This window comes from Lissotriton helveticus, chromosome 10, assembly GCF_964261635.1.
Source record: "Lissotriton helveticus chromosome 10, aLisHel1.1, whole genome shotgun sequence".
NCBI lineage: Eukaryota > Metazoa > Chordata > Amphibia > Caudata > Salamandridae > Lissotriton > Lissotriton helveticus.
This window is the reverse complement of record NC_136071.1, coordinates 1,057,561,181-1,057,575,741: the sequence shown is the minus strand read 5'-3', so window position 1 is coordinate 1,057,575,741 and position 14,561 is coordinate 1,057,561,181. Positions and strand designations below refer to the sequence as shown.

General features: G+C 42.0%; 1 protein-coding gene across 1 annotated transcript in view; it reads left to right on the top strand.

The window, feature by feature from the left end:
• The first annotated feature begins 4,587 nt into the window (after positions 1-4,587).
• Positions 4,588-14,561, top strand: part of MEOX2 (mesenchyme homeobox 2) — a 258,787-nt gene continuing 248,813 nt past the window's right edge. Inside the window, 2 exon segments of the mRNA XM_078664421.1 lie at positions 4,588-5,073; positions 5,076-5,324. Coding sequence (XP_078520547.1) covers positions 4,833-5,073; positions 5,076-5,324 — 490 coding nt within the window. The 5' untranslated portion in view covers positions 4,588-4,832.

Sequence of the window (14,561 nt, the reverse complement as noted above, 5' to 3'; positions counted from 1 at the left end):
CACATTCACTGAATGGTGTCATCAGTGATGTCATGAGTGATGTCACTGACCATGTAATGAGTGATGTAATATGTGACGTCATCAGCAGTGCATTGCACGCGCAAGTTATAGTGAGTCCAACTAACTATAACGTGGGAATTTCAATGGTTTTATGCGAGTAAAACTTCCAGCTAACTATAACTGGTGTAAAACCTATGGTTTTTTCGGTGAATTTCATAGGTTTTTTAAATGCTACTTCGTAACTATAACGTGTGTAAAACCTATGGTTTTTTCAGTGAATTTCATAGGTTTTTTAAATGCTACTTCCTAACTATAACGTGTGTAAAACCTATGGTTTTTTCAGTGAATATATATATAGATACGTACTTGGGAATGTGCTTGAGTCTTGGAAAGGATGGTAGAAGCAAACACTGAACTGTGGTGACGAAAAACAAGGTAGAGCATAGGCCATTGCTGGGAATAGCTGAGATCCGTATGGAGGGATGGTGCTGCTCTTCCAGGTGGCAGGTCACAGATTCCTGCAAGAAAATAAACAAGGTGAAGCCAGGAGCAATGACAGCTGGGTGCACAGCTCTCTGAGTGGCCATTGCTCATATTCTGGGTTTCTATCTGCCGGTTGAGGATCTGGCGACTGCGTGTGGCCTGCAGGGGCCTAAAGTGACTAAAATCTGTTATGACTAGGCCAACTGGGCATGAGACCTACTGACAGGGCTAAATGGCAGTTGTGTAGTGTAAATAAAGTAAAGCCAAGTGCTGAACATGACTGTGGACATGAGTGAGGGATAGCTAGACTGAAAGGCTAGAACACTACATCAGCAATCTGATACAATGCCCTGTGGAAGACATACGGGGCAAGGAGAGGTTGTGGGTTAATACAACAGTCAGTTTGTTCTGCTTGGGGGTCAAAAGGTGAGAAATCTATAAAATCATGCCTTGTAAACTTAGCTGCTAGGCCTAGTGTCCAAGGCATGGTGAGGAGGGTGAAAGGCATGTGAAGGTGTGAGAGGCACAGTGAGACCTTATCTGATTCTACATGAACAGCATGCACTCATTTTTAGTGCTCTCCATAACTGCAAACTCTTACCTTGCTGGAACTTCGCACTGTTATCTCAAGATAAACAAGGTGTTTTGTCGCAGGATTCCTCTGGGAGTGATTCTTGTAAATCAGTGGGAAGAGGGGGATCAGTATGCTTATTTGGTGGGTGTCTGTTTACAGTAGCGGCTTGTACAGGTAAGAGCGGTGGGCGGTGGTGGATGACGACAGACGATATGATAAGTAACATGGATTAAAAAATTAAGTAAAACCACTTACCTTGCGCTTGCTGCATCGCTGCATCGTTGTGCAAGCCTCTACTGTCTATTTATCATGTTCTTCTGTATCTGTGATGAAGGTTAGTTAGTTGGGGTCCACAAGCAGTTCGGGTGTTGTCCCATCCTGCTTTAAGTGTACAGGGCTGTACTGTACTTTCAATGGGCCAAGTGCCAATTCTAGTTCTATCCCCCTCCACCAGCTGAACATCTAGGGATGAACGACCTGGAAAAGGCCTCCTGGCAAGCGTGTAACTACTCATGAATAAACAAGATGATGTCCTAGGGAAAATCCTAGGATCAAAGGGGTTAATTAGTCAAAATGGTAGGATGGAATCTGACCGCCCAGCAAATCAGACATTTAGAAAAGGTAACCAACACTGTCCTATAGATTATATGTTTGTACACGCTTGGAATTATGCTAGGGTAAAAATGTTTAAGGTAATTCAGCGTAAAGAAAGTGACCATAATGCTCTGTATTGTGAATTAACATGGGGGCCTATAAGACACTGTGAAAGAGTCCTTCCTCAAACTATATCATATCCAAAATGTCTGTCTACAAAATTAACTGATAAATGTTTAGCAAAATTAGCTAGCTTCCAACAGAATGTAATCATGGATGAAGCAAGGGATTACAAGATTTCTTGGATTGAGGATAAAATTAATCAGGTTGTACAATGCCTCAGAGTTGACCCAAAAAAGAAGGAAGAGAGTAATAAAGATATTAGTCATAGAAAGCAAGTAAGTTGGTTTGATTCTGTGTGTAGAGAAAAAAAAGGATAATAAGGAGAGTTGAAAGATCCTTGCGGCTAAGGTACGAGCAGGAGGGTCTTAATAAATTACTTAAATTAAGGAAAGAATATAAACCACAAGTAAGGTCCAAGAAGAGAATCTTTAAAGAAAAATGTTGGGAGAACCTATTGGAAACAATAGAAAAAAAAATGTTAAAGGCTTCTGGAAGTCGATCCAGGATGCCTCGGGTCGGACCCTAGAAAGCATGAGCTGTGTAGTCGATGTGGCATCCGGGGAGGATTACTTAGGCCAATTATATTAGGCAAAGTATGCACCTGTAATAAATAAGGAAAGAGCCTTCAGAGGAAGGGTAGCAAAAGGGTTAAAGCCATCCTTCTCCTCTGAAATAGTGAAGGAAACTATTAGGAACTTAAACCTAACCCGAGCTGCAGGGCCAGACAACCTACCTAATGTTGTAATAAAAACACAGCTAGACTGGTGGGCACAATTTTTCTCCCAGATGTTTTTAGCGGTCTTAGATTGAGGAATTATGCCAAAATCCTGGAGAGGGGCAGTGATCACGCCCTCTTCACAAGAAAGGTGACAGGAAGGACCCTAAGAATTACAGATTAATCAATCTGCTTGATATTGGAGTGAAAGTGTTCTCTAAAATAATCCTTGGCAGATTGAAGGACTGGGTGGAGCAACACTCAATAGTGCCAGCAGAACAAGGAGGTTTTAAGGAGGGGCACTCAACAATAGACCATTGCTTCGCTTTAATGGCTTTAGTATGGAAATCCATGGAGCAGCAAGGAACATTATACTGCTGTTTTGTTGAATTTCGTGCAGCTTTTGATTTAGTTGACAGGGAGTGTCTTTGGGAGATGTTAAGAAGCTACAACATCCCGGAAGAACTACTAGAGATAATTCAGGAGTTGCATAGTCAGAACTGGGCGCAGGTCAAGATACAACGGGGTTTGACTCTGGAGATAGCGATTAATAATGGCCTAAGACAGGGATGCGTATTGGCTCCGCCGCCTTTTCTTTTCAATCTTTCTTGCAGACATACCTTCCCTTTTGTTGACTGATAGAAGTGCAAGCCCAAAAGTAAATGGGAAACATTTGTCTTGTCTTTTGTACGCAGAAGATCTGGTGATCCTGGATCCGACAGAGTTGGGTCTGCAAAGGAAGTTGAATGCGTTCAGCATTTACTGTGCTACCAAACGTCTCACAGTGAACATGGACAAAACAAAAATCATGTGCTTTGGGAAGAGAAACCAAAAGTTCAATTGGTTTCTGGAGCAAACGGAATTAGAGATAGTCAACGAGTATAAATATCTCGGAATATGGTTTGACAAGTCTCTAAAATGGGGCACGCACCTGGAAGCCCAGAAAGTAAAAGCCCTAGCCTCAATTTGTGGGTTGAAAACTTTTACTCGTAGCTATGCCTCCACTTCAAGCACTGTGGTAGCCGCAGGAGGGGTGTGGAGTGGTTGCCCCATTAACTCCCAACCCCACCACCACCTTCAATTATACTTGAAATATGCACTTGGGCAGAGATGGTTGTTCGTTATCACCAGTTTGCCTTGTAGAGCATAATACTAATCTGAACCAGTGACGGAAGGCTAGCATTTTAGTAAAATTTTTGGTAAGAATGCTAGTTCCAATATGAGTACACGGTGTATGAGTATGTGTCGCAGCATTTATTTAAAACGAAATTGCAAATGTGGTGTGCAAGACTTATGTTATACTTCAGCACTGGTAAAAAAAAATCTAACATTAATTTACACATAAAGCCCTCTATATTTGAGCATTTGATGGGCAGACAGTATATATGTTGTCTACAGTGCCTAACCGTCGGCGTCTCTAATTGCAGAAATATGAGTAATTATTACAAAATAAGAGCATTATGTGTGAAACAAACACCACGCCCATATATCTAATTTGCATGTTAATTACTATATTCAAATCAATTGTTGTAAATATAACTACTGTAGTGAGCTCTAAACAGGCATGGTTTCCATAAATAAAAACATATCGCATTATCTTCATTAAGCCACCGAATTGCACGTGATACCTTTTTTTATTCAAGGTAGACGACCTCCTGTGCTATTCTATGCTATGTAGAAACGCGTAAAGCTGTAGGTCCTCGGTAAGATAATGGTACAAGTGTCCATTTGCCATGCACAGCCATTGGCTGTGGGGTTATCCTACACAGAAGCAGACAAAGGTTTGTCATAGAACTTTCCAATACCATTATTATATTACAGAAAGGCCATTTGGAGTTTGCGCTGTGAAAAATATGCAAAGAACAAAAGTTGTTTTATATGTGACATACTATCTATATGAGGCGCGCACAAACACAACGTTTTATTATGGAGCGCGCATTTTGTGTGCGTGTTTGTGTGTCTGTGTGCACTTTAGGCAGGAGTTTTGGAGGGAGTTGCATGTGGTCAGCGCTGCGCTCACGAACCAGCCCCCGGCTCGGATTACACGCTATTTATAACCTCTCGGAACGGTTTCCCCCTTAGCGCAGTGCTCGGGGACCATATTGCACTGGCTTTAGCATCTCCCTCACTTGACATCCGAGCACTCCGCGGTGTCGTGATCCCGGTGCAGGGGACAGGGCTGGAGCAGGGCGGGACCGGCCAGCGGCCTGGCCTGGACTTCCAGCACCGCGCACGTTCCCTTCAGGAGCCGAGGCCCACGCGCACGGGACATCGGGAGCGCACCCCGGGCTGGATCTCTGCAGCGGGAACCGTCCTATGCCTGGAGCCTGAGAGGCGCGTGCCATGGATCACACTCTCTTTGGCTGCCTGCGCAGCCCGCACGCGGCCGCCCAGAGCCTGCACCCCTTCTCGCAGTCACCGCTTGCCCTCCACGGCAGGTCTGACCACATGTCCTACCCCGACCTGTCCACGTCGGCCCCCTCGTGCATAATTGCTGGTTACCCTAACGACGAGGCAATGTACGGCAGCCAGCACCACCGCGGTCATCACCATCACCACCACCACCATCAGCACCATCAGCACCAGTCCAGTCCAACTGGCACATTCCTCAGATGGCGTCTCCGCATGCGGCTGCCAGGCACAGCATCTGCCTCCAGCAGGATTCGGGACTCCCCGAGCTGGGCAACAGCTCCCCCGTCCTGTGCTCCAGCTCCCCCAGCATGGGCTCCAGCACCCCAACCGGAGCGGCCTGCGTGCCGGGGGACTACAGCAGGCAGGCGCTCTCTCCAGCGGACACGGAGAAGAGGGCGGGCAAGCGGAAGAGTGACAGCTCAGGTAAGGCACCGCTGGCGCGGGCGCGCCATCACCCCTCACGTCACTCCTGCCACCTGCGGCGTAGCGTTTAAACATTAGCACCTGCGTCAGGGCGTTGGAGCGCAGTCTCCGGCTGCGGGACCTTTAACGCTGTCACTTGTGGCGGGAGGTTTCACTCTAACTTTACAGGAATACATTCTTAGGTTAAAAATGATCATGTGCGAACATTTCACCCGTTCAGAATCTCGTTTGTTTTTCGAATACGTGTTTAATAATTGGGTTTTATATAAACTCAAGAGCCCCCTCCCGATGACCTAAACATTACTTCAGTAACAATATTGCGCACGTTATAAAGTTCCAGTGTTTCATAGCCAGGACTTAAACCAGTAAACTTCTTGTGTTAAAAAGGAAAAAGTAGTTTACAAAAATATCAATGAAAAACTATTCTGTTTTTCGGGTAGCAGAACGTCAGAGGAATTCGCTTCATTTTAGCACAGTCCAGGAGCACAGTTACAGAAATGTAAATTATATGATGTGTATATTTGGGTAAACATTTTGAACCATTTTCTCAGAGAGTTGTCAGGGAACTTTCAATTTTCACATTTCCAGTGATTTCAACAGAACAAGTGTATATTTTAATTTCTGGTCGAATGTCAGTCACTCATTTGTGTGGTCCTGTGTTTGGGCCTATGTGGCATCGCTCCTAGTGAAATCCAACAGGCTGTATCTGAATTTAGCCAGACTCGAGTTAAGGCCTTGGCAAAGAGGGCTCTCGACCAGGGCCGACACCTTCCAAGCGTACCCCCGAGGAAGTGAACTTTCACTTAGCATCACCCCTGCTCATTTCTATAGTGCACCTTCTTTTCTCTGTGCTCTCTGTCTGCATCTAACCGCAGCCCCTTTCCCCAGTGTCAGTTTAAGGGTGTTTGCCTCCTCCCACCCCACAAGAAAGATATGTTAATTTTTTTATATGTGACCCAGTTTCTGAAGGATTGATTGTCATCATGCTGGCACAAATTAGCGGAAAATGGGCAATACAATACCAAATTGTTCCAAACAAGGAGCTCACAAATATCTCTTGCCTGAAGCCCCAAAATCCGATATTGAATTCACCGGGTGCAATAAAAACCCAATAATTACTTTGAACAGCGCACACACTCTGTTGCTTACCTCATCAAAGCCACAATTTCCACCCAATCATTTTCAGCAGGTTTGACCTGCCAAAATGTATCTGGGGAGACTGTGGGAGGGAAGTGTTAGCAGCCAACTAAAAAACGTTGATTCTGGTAGTTACAGCGCATACCAGAATTATGTGGGCTACTAGGAAGGAGGGCCTAAACCGTGTGACTGCCAACCTTAGCCCTTGTTATACATTCATGCTAAATGTCGACCACACAGGAATCGGAACTGCACAACTTGCAGTTTTCCCTAGATAATTTCCCACAGGTCGAAACTGCCGACAATTAAAGGCGTTGAAAAAGCCTGGAAAAAAGGCAAAACATGCAATATTGTGTGCTAAAAAACAGTTGTACACCATATGCCTCTCTTTCAGGTGTAACCCTTGGATAGGAGGAATTTATCACACTTATAACTTGCCCTGGGCTATTGGTATTTTTTTTACAAGTACCCTAATTACTGCGCCCCATTATGATCGACTTGTAATGAGGGTTTTTTTTGTACACCAGTGCGTATCTGCCTGTTAAAGTGTGTCCCTGCGGCAAGTAAAATGCGCCTGTAGTGAGTGGTATGAAAATGCGCTCACTATAACTTCCGCTGAAGTCAGGCTCCATTTCAGAAAAGTGAATTTGAGAACGCGGAACAATACTCATATAGCGCTTATTACTCCTGACGAGGCGCTGTACGGATTTCCATTGTAATCGAAGGAATGGCTGCGGATTTCCATTGTAGTCAATTACATTTAAGTCAATTACACTTCCACACCCTCTGCAGCGCGGGACTCACCAACGCACTTCTCATATTATAATATTATATCCGGGAATGCAAGCAAATGTCTTTGCAAACACTACCAGGGATGCACCGGGCCTGGCAGTGCCGAAGTCGCTGTCCCTTCTGCGTTCAGGTGAGGTGTGGACTGAGATTGCACATCCGTTCGACGACGGCGGCGGTGGAAAGCAGCGCTGCAATCCACCTTGTGACATTTTTAGACCTCTAATAATTATTTACCATTCACAGCAAACAGTAATGGTAGCTATAGAATATTTCAATAAAAACGTAACTTTTAGTTTCATGGAATTAGAGAAGACATTGATGTCAGGGCGCTGCAATGCGACTTTATACAGGCGTTGATATAACAAACCATGGGTACTTTATTCTGTATAATACACCCACAATAAAGACGTCAGGAGCCTATTATATAACCGGACTCCTCCTGACTTACCACCGTCTCCCCCTTTTGTCTTCCTGTGTTCTTAGTAGCGCTGCATCACAATAAAGGCGGTGGCTTCGCTTTATTGATATGAAGTCAGAGGGAGGGTCGGTTTTTTCAATGACCCTCATGCCTGGACCCGAGATGAAAAATATTAATTTACGACATTTGTAGTGATTCCCAAGCCCTGCATTATTTTTAGTTGGGATTTCAGAGTGCACAGCAATGACTACCAAATAAGTGGTGACGTACATTACAATAATTGCTGAATTTACCAATACATTTCCCACGAGGAGTGGCATCTCGGCTTTTACCGGGATTATTTCTATCACCCTGCTCTCTCTCTGGTACTCATTTCATCTACCTCAGAAAGATAACAGGCTGCGTACAAGCACCAGAATGCAGGGCTCTGCAGTGCGGGCATTAACCCACACCGTGGTCTGACCAGCTAATATGACGGGCGTGTATTTTATTCATTGTTCTGTCAGGTAATTATCGCGCGAACACGGCCCTGCTGACGTAGGACGTATTGGCTAGCACGGCAGGTACTGTACATGTGCTTTACGCACGCACTGACGTGCCGCTGTGTTCTCATTATTTACATCACATATTTATTTATTTTGAAAGTTTTATAGAGCGCGAACATGATCCTTACGGATATCAGAGCGCTTTACAGACAGAGTGTGACTAAAAGTTACAATAAAGAAGCAGGAGGTCAATAAACATACAAAGTACAATATAAAACTAGTCACATGAAGGAAGTATTGAGTTACCAGATTACATGCAAAATACAGTCAAAATAGTCTGACGAGGAGAAGTATTGAGTTATATATCATCTATATTTAGGAGGAGAGGACTATTACTAATTAAAACTGCGGCATATGTCGGCTAATGAAGGAATACAATGTTTGTGGGCAAATATTATTATTACTAAATCGTAATATTTATTAATAATACAAGTACCACTATAATAATACCAGTACCGCACTATCATTATTAGTATTATGATTCTAGCTATTATTAATTATAGTAGCATTCGTATTAAAAGTAGAATTATATTTACCGTCATCATCCACTGCACCAACTACACATACACTATTATGAATAGTATCAGTATTAGTTTTAGTAGGAAAACTATTCTACTACTTTTTCTCGTCAAACTCAGCATCATCATCATCGTTATTATTATTATAATTATTATTAATAATATGAGTATCATTATTATCATTGCCATTATTATCATCATCAGTATAATATTAATTATAATAACTACAATTTTGATTAACAACCACAATAATAATAATGGCAACGATGCTTCTGATAATAGTAATAACAATACAAATAATATTAACAATACCACTTGTAATTATTATTATTATTATTATTATTATTATTATTATTATTATTATTATTATTATTGTCACTATTATCATCATCACAATCATCCTTATTATGATCATTATTATTAGTACCATCGTCATTATTATTATTGTTGTTGTTGTTGTAGTAATTATTAACATAATTATTGCTATTATTATCATTATCAATATTGTTATTATTTTTAATAGGATTATCATCATAATAATTATCACTATTGTTATTATGATTATAATCATCACTATTGTTATTATTCATAATTATCACTATTGTTGTTATTATTATGATACTCAATATTACTTATGAGTAAATACAATCTTCCCCCCTTGCTGGGTGCTCAGCACCTTGAATGCCCCTTCCTTGTTTTTCACACTCTTCCCTCCCCATGCACCCGTCATTGATATGACAGCCCCTGCATTGATTCTTGCTGTATATCAGAGTTCACCCCGCCCGTGATTGCCTTGCCCAGCTTGCTACAGTAATATCCAATACCCTGCACATATTGAGGAGTCGTGTTGTGTTGCTCTAGTCTGGAAGAACAATCGCTCGCAGAGTTCGTCATGTGCTCCTCTGACTGTTTGAAACGTATCTTTCCGAGCACTAAAGTACCAATAAATAGGACAGCAAGGCCTAAAGAGGGGATACAATCACACACTTAATTCTACACCAGCACGGTCCCTTGCTCTTTATCGCACTCATAGAACATGCATTACACCTATCACTTCAAACATAAACATCCAATTACGTTTACGAGACAGTTTTCTGAAATACACAAACGAGGGCGCATTTCTCTAGGCCACAGGAAAGCGGCCTCCATTATAGGGAAAAGCTTCACCAAAGATTGGATTGCCAAATTACATGTGAAGGATATCACAACGAATAATTTGAAAACAAGACATTCTGGTCTGACTCGAAAGCCTTTGTACATAACTCACGATTTGAGTAAAGATTCCTAAAATGAGTCTGTCCCTGGTGAATTGATTCCTGGTTGGCGCAGAGACAGCCACCCCAGTCCCCATATGAACCACTGTCTCTGGGAGTGCCTTGGCAGCATCACTGCTTGTTTCACTGTCTGAAATTAATCTAGAAAAATATGTGTTTTCAGCATGGAAAGATGAAGACACCGTATTTGAGGATGTCAATGCAAGCTAAACCCGAACTGAGAGACCATACACAGACTTTTACACTGAGATAGTAGAAGCGGATCACTCCTTCTCCCTTTGAGACAGGCAGATCAGCATCTTCCTTGGACCAGGCACCTCCATAAATTGTCTTTGAGAAATAACCCCCATGCAGCCCATAGAACCACTGTAAGGAAGAAAGACAGTGTTGATGTCCTGGAGGCAGGGGCATAGCTTGCTCAGTATGATTGGGGGGTGTGAGCTTCAGATTTCCCAACAATCACGCTGGGACATCTTGTTAAAACACAGTACATGAGTAGCCAGTCATAGGAGGGGCCTAAGTTGCAGGGGAAAGGGAGAGGAGTGCGGATTGTTAGGGGTACTTAAAATGCAATATTTTTCAAACTAATAAACATTTTTAAGGCCTTTCAATACATAGACAAGAGAGAGTGTGTGTTTTTTGTCAGTGTGGGCATGTAAAAATCCCAACTGAAATCTGACATACACTACCAATTACCCGCCTGAAAGCACTTGTACCCAACTATTTACTACAGAATACGTTTTTTAGGGCCTGCAACAGCCCAAACACCTCCCAGAGCTACACCCCTGCCTCGATTAAACCCAAATGAAGATATAACTAGGTGTTGTCATCATGCTGATGGTCACTCAGATGAACATGTTTATTTGTGATTTACAGCACCAAACTTGTCACCCTAAATTTATTTTAGAACACTTTATATAAAAGCCATGCGTTAGAATAAGGGAGAGCTTTAGAGCTGCTCTATGATTTAGTGATATTTATAATATGATATTGGTCAAGGTTTTCTATTGGGGGGCATTGTTTTTATTCTGGTTTTAGGTGGTGGTGGGGGAGCTGGGCAAATGTTGAGTATCAGAGGTATAGGCAAAATGCTGTGAGTTTGGAGCATGACCCTTCATTGTTACTACTCTGTAACCACATCTCAAACATGTCCTATACATTATACAACATGACTGATTTATTTATTATATCGTTATATAATGGTCAGTGTTTGATTTGAAAATGCTCATTGAAGAAGATAGGTATCATTGCCCACAGATGACCAGTGAATGGACAATGACAATTGCTTTTAATTGTACATTTTCCTAGACATCAAGTGTGGACAATGTAAACATCAAACTACATAAAAATGGGCAACATTTACAATGGCAAAGTGGTGCAGCTTGAGAGTTGGCATCAGTTAATGTTAAGTCAGCTTTCAGCCAGTCCTCAAGTAACTTTGTAAAATAATACCCAACTGAGTTTTTGAGGTTATTTTCGTCAACACAAATGCCATGGGCATTTGAGATAGTTTCATTCTGAACCTTTATACAATATTATTTCGATGATGGAAAATATACAATCCAATTACAATTTACAGTGTAATTTTAGAGCCCCTGAAATGTTTTTTTTTTTATTTTACTCCCGCAAGAACGACGAGTGAGAACATTCATCAACACAAGTTGACCCAGTCCAGTAAATTTCTGACTGCTTCAGAAGAGCACTGTCGGACTAGCCTTCAGGGCACTTTGGCAGTGCCCTAAGTGTGGGCGCTAAGAGCAGTGTAAGGGCTGTTTTTTGCCTGCCTGTGGGTCTTTTTTTATGGTGTAATGTTCTGTTTTTCCCAGTGATTTCCCTGATATTACCACAAAGACTATCTGCAGCAAGCACATACGCATGCAGTCTTCCAGACCTTGCAAAACACATATACAACTTGCCTTTAGAAGGTCAAAACTGCCCTTATTTGTAAATGGCGGCCATGGTTTTAGCAGGGCTGGACTGGCCGCAGTGGGCATCGGCCATTTCCCCAGTGGGCCGGAGGGGCGGGGGTTGTTTTTTTGCCCATGGGGGCCAGTTTTGCAGTAATTCTGCAATAACGGCCTCCTGTAACAAAAGCAGGAGCAGGAGCGGTGCTTCATGCTAGCAACCCATGCCGTCCCCTGCTCCCAGGGCTGGTTGAGCAGCAATATGTCAGGGCGGTTGCTGTTCCTAGTCAGGCCCTGGTTTTTAGCTATCCGATGCAGTAATGGGACCAGTTTTATTTTGGCTGCGGGCGGCCTCATTTCTCTCACATTCCAACCCTGCTGAAGAGTAAAAAAGAATAATCAAAATATGGGTGTTCGCATACTGTGCAACAACCTCTGTACTGATATGCCTAGCAAAACAAACAATAAATTATATGATTAATATAATACATGAATTAGCATCAATGTTAAAAATGAGCACAAGGCACATAATGCTAGACAGGAATCCTGCAGAAGTAAAACCCCATTTTGGTAGCCATGGTGCACCCTCGTTGGATGTCAGTTAGAAACTAAATTCATTTGTAAAAGGCTTGCCTGACCCACACAAGTCTCCATGGGAGCATATGGAGATACTTGACCAGTATAATCAAGCACGCCCATCCAGCTAACCATCATTGAGTTAGGTTTGCCCCTTTTATCCAAGTCTTGAGTTATTTCATACGGTAATGCAGATAGTTTGTTCTTTTCAACTCAAAACTTACTACTGTTTTCTAACCTGGGATTTACAAACAGTGTTTAAACTAACTTGTTACAAGATGTTGCCCATCTGTTATCCACAGAACTGACAAATTTCCCCACTCTAATTAATCCAACCCTTTGTTAAGAACTGTGAAAAAGAGTCATTTTCTTTCAAGAAACAGTCTTTACACTTGGTAAAGCTTGTATATTGCTAAAGATGTACTTTACAAGGAGGCGAATATGAAACACAGTATAAATCAAAGCAATCTATCACAAGTATCAAACAAACACAGCATTTCCAAATATCTTGTTCATGGTCAATAAAGTGGCTGCTTGTCAGTAGCTTTTTCACCTTTCCAAATTCCCGTACGGTAGAAAGGGTTGCATTTGTCACTAAGAGATACGCTTTTTGCATAATGAAAGAAACAATGTCCAGAGAGAAAAAAAACCACACTTAACAGAAAAAAGAATGATGGAAAAGCAGGTGTTTTAGAGTAGAATGTTAAATCACACTGTAAACCGTCATTCGAGATGTTCAGAAAAGCGAGTTACACCTGTATTCAAAGTACTTTCCAACATTTGGGTGCCCATCAGTGCCGCTAAAAATGCTCCACGGGTGTGGAGCAAACCTGACAAAGAAGCAGCCACCTTGTTTGGGAGTTGAAGGCTTGCGTCAATTTTTTATGATCCCTCACCTCATGATCAAAGGTATCCATAGAACACTTTGTGAATTCACTACACAACTGTGTCTAGGTTGTCTATTTTAATTTGATAGCTCAAACAGAGATCGTCTAGGCCTAGCACGTCTTATATGTGCGATAAAGTTCTATACTGCTGCCTTAATGTTCGTCTTTCAGATTTTTACAATTTTCTGCAACTTCCCACCTATTATTATTGGTCTAGATCTGTTTAAAAAGAATTGATAATATTCTTCGTATTTGTTTGTTTTAATTGGTCATTGTTGGAACTGGGGTCACCAGTCCCCTAGGGTAGCATGGCACGAGCGGGTAGGCGTCCGAAAGCACATGTGTTAAGCGATCATGCAGCACACACTCACACTGAGACAGAAACCTGGGCACGCAATAAATGACTCCACTCCAGAGCTTGTATAAAAACAAGTGATTTGTATTAAGATAAATAATCAGATAGATAGAGCAGGATCAGGGAAATCATAAATTCATTTAAAATACATGTGTCTCAAAACTTGCGATCAATATTAGATGAATAAATATCCGTTCTGCAATAAATATTAAATATTGGATCAATAAATAGTTAAATACATTTTTAGTGGGACACAGGCCCGACCTACGCCTTGCTTCTTGGTCAGTACCTGAAAGGAATACATCTCAAAGTCATAAGAACAACACTGCATTAAGCATCAATATCCATTTCCTCAGGTAAACAAAGGGACAGTTCCATAACAGAAACATCTCCCCGCTGTAGGAATAAACAATTCGTTAAGTGTAGTTCAAACATTTCCTTAAATATGAAACATTTCATTTGCCACAAAAGTATGTGGACGTAACTCTCCTCCTGTAATAGGAATTAAACATTTCATTAAGAATAATTATTCCATATAACAAGGTTGGGCATCCCTTTGGGAGAACTTCTCATTGGGCACAGCTAACCATTGCATTAGCCAGCACTAACTAGGAGAAAACATTGCAAACTAGGTAACCATCCCCTTGTGCAGGTTTAACTGTATCAGGGCTACACCAACATTCCACCAGGGAAGTAGAAATCCCTACATTGAGCAGGTGTAAGTAGATCTCTGTTATAGCAGGGGTATGAGACCCTTCCCTGGGCAGGAGTAAACATTGCCTCAAATGAGGTCAACACCATTCATTAGGCATAAAGTATTTCTTCAGGCAT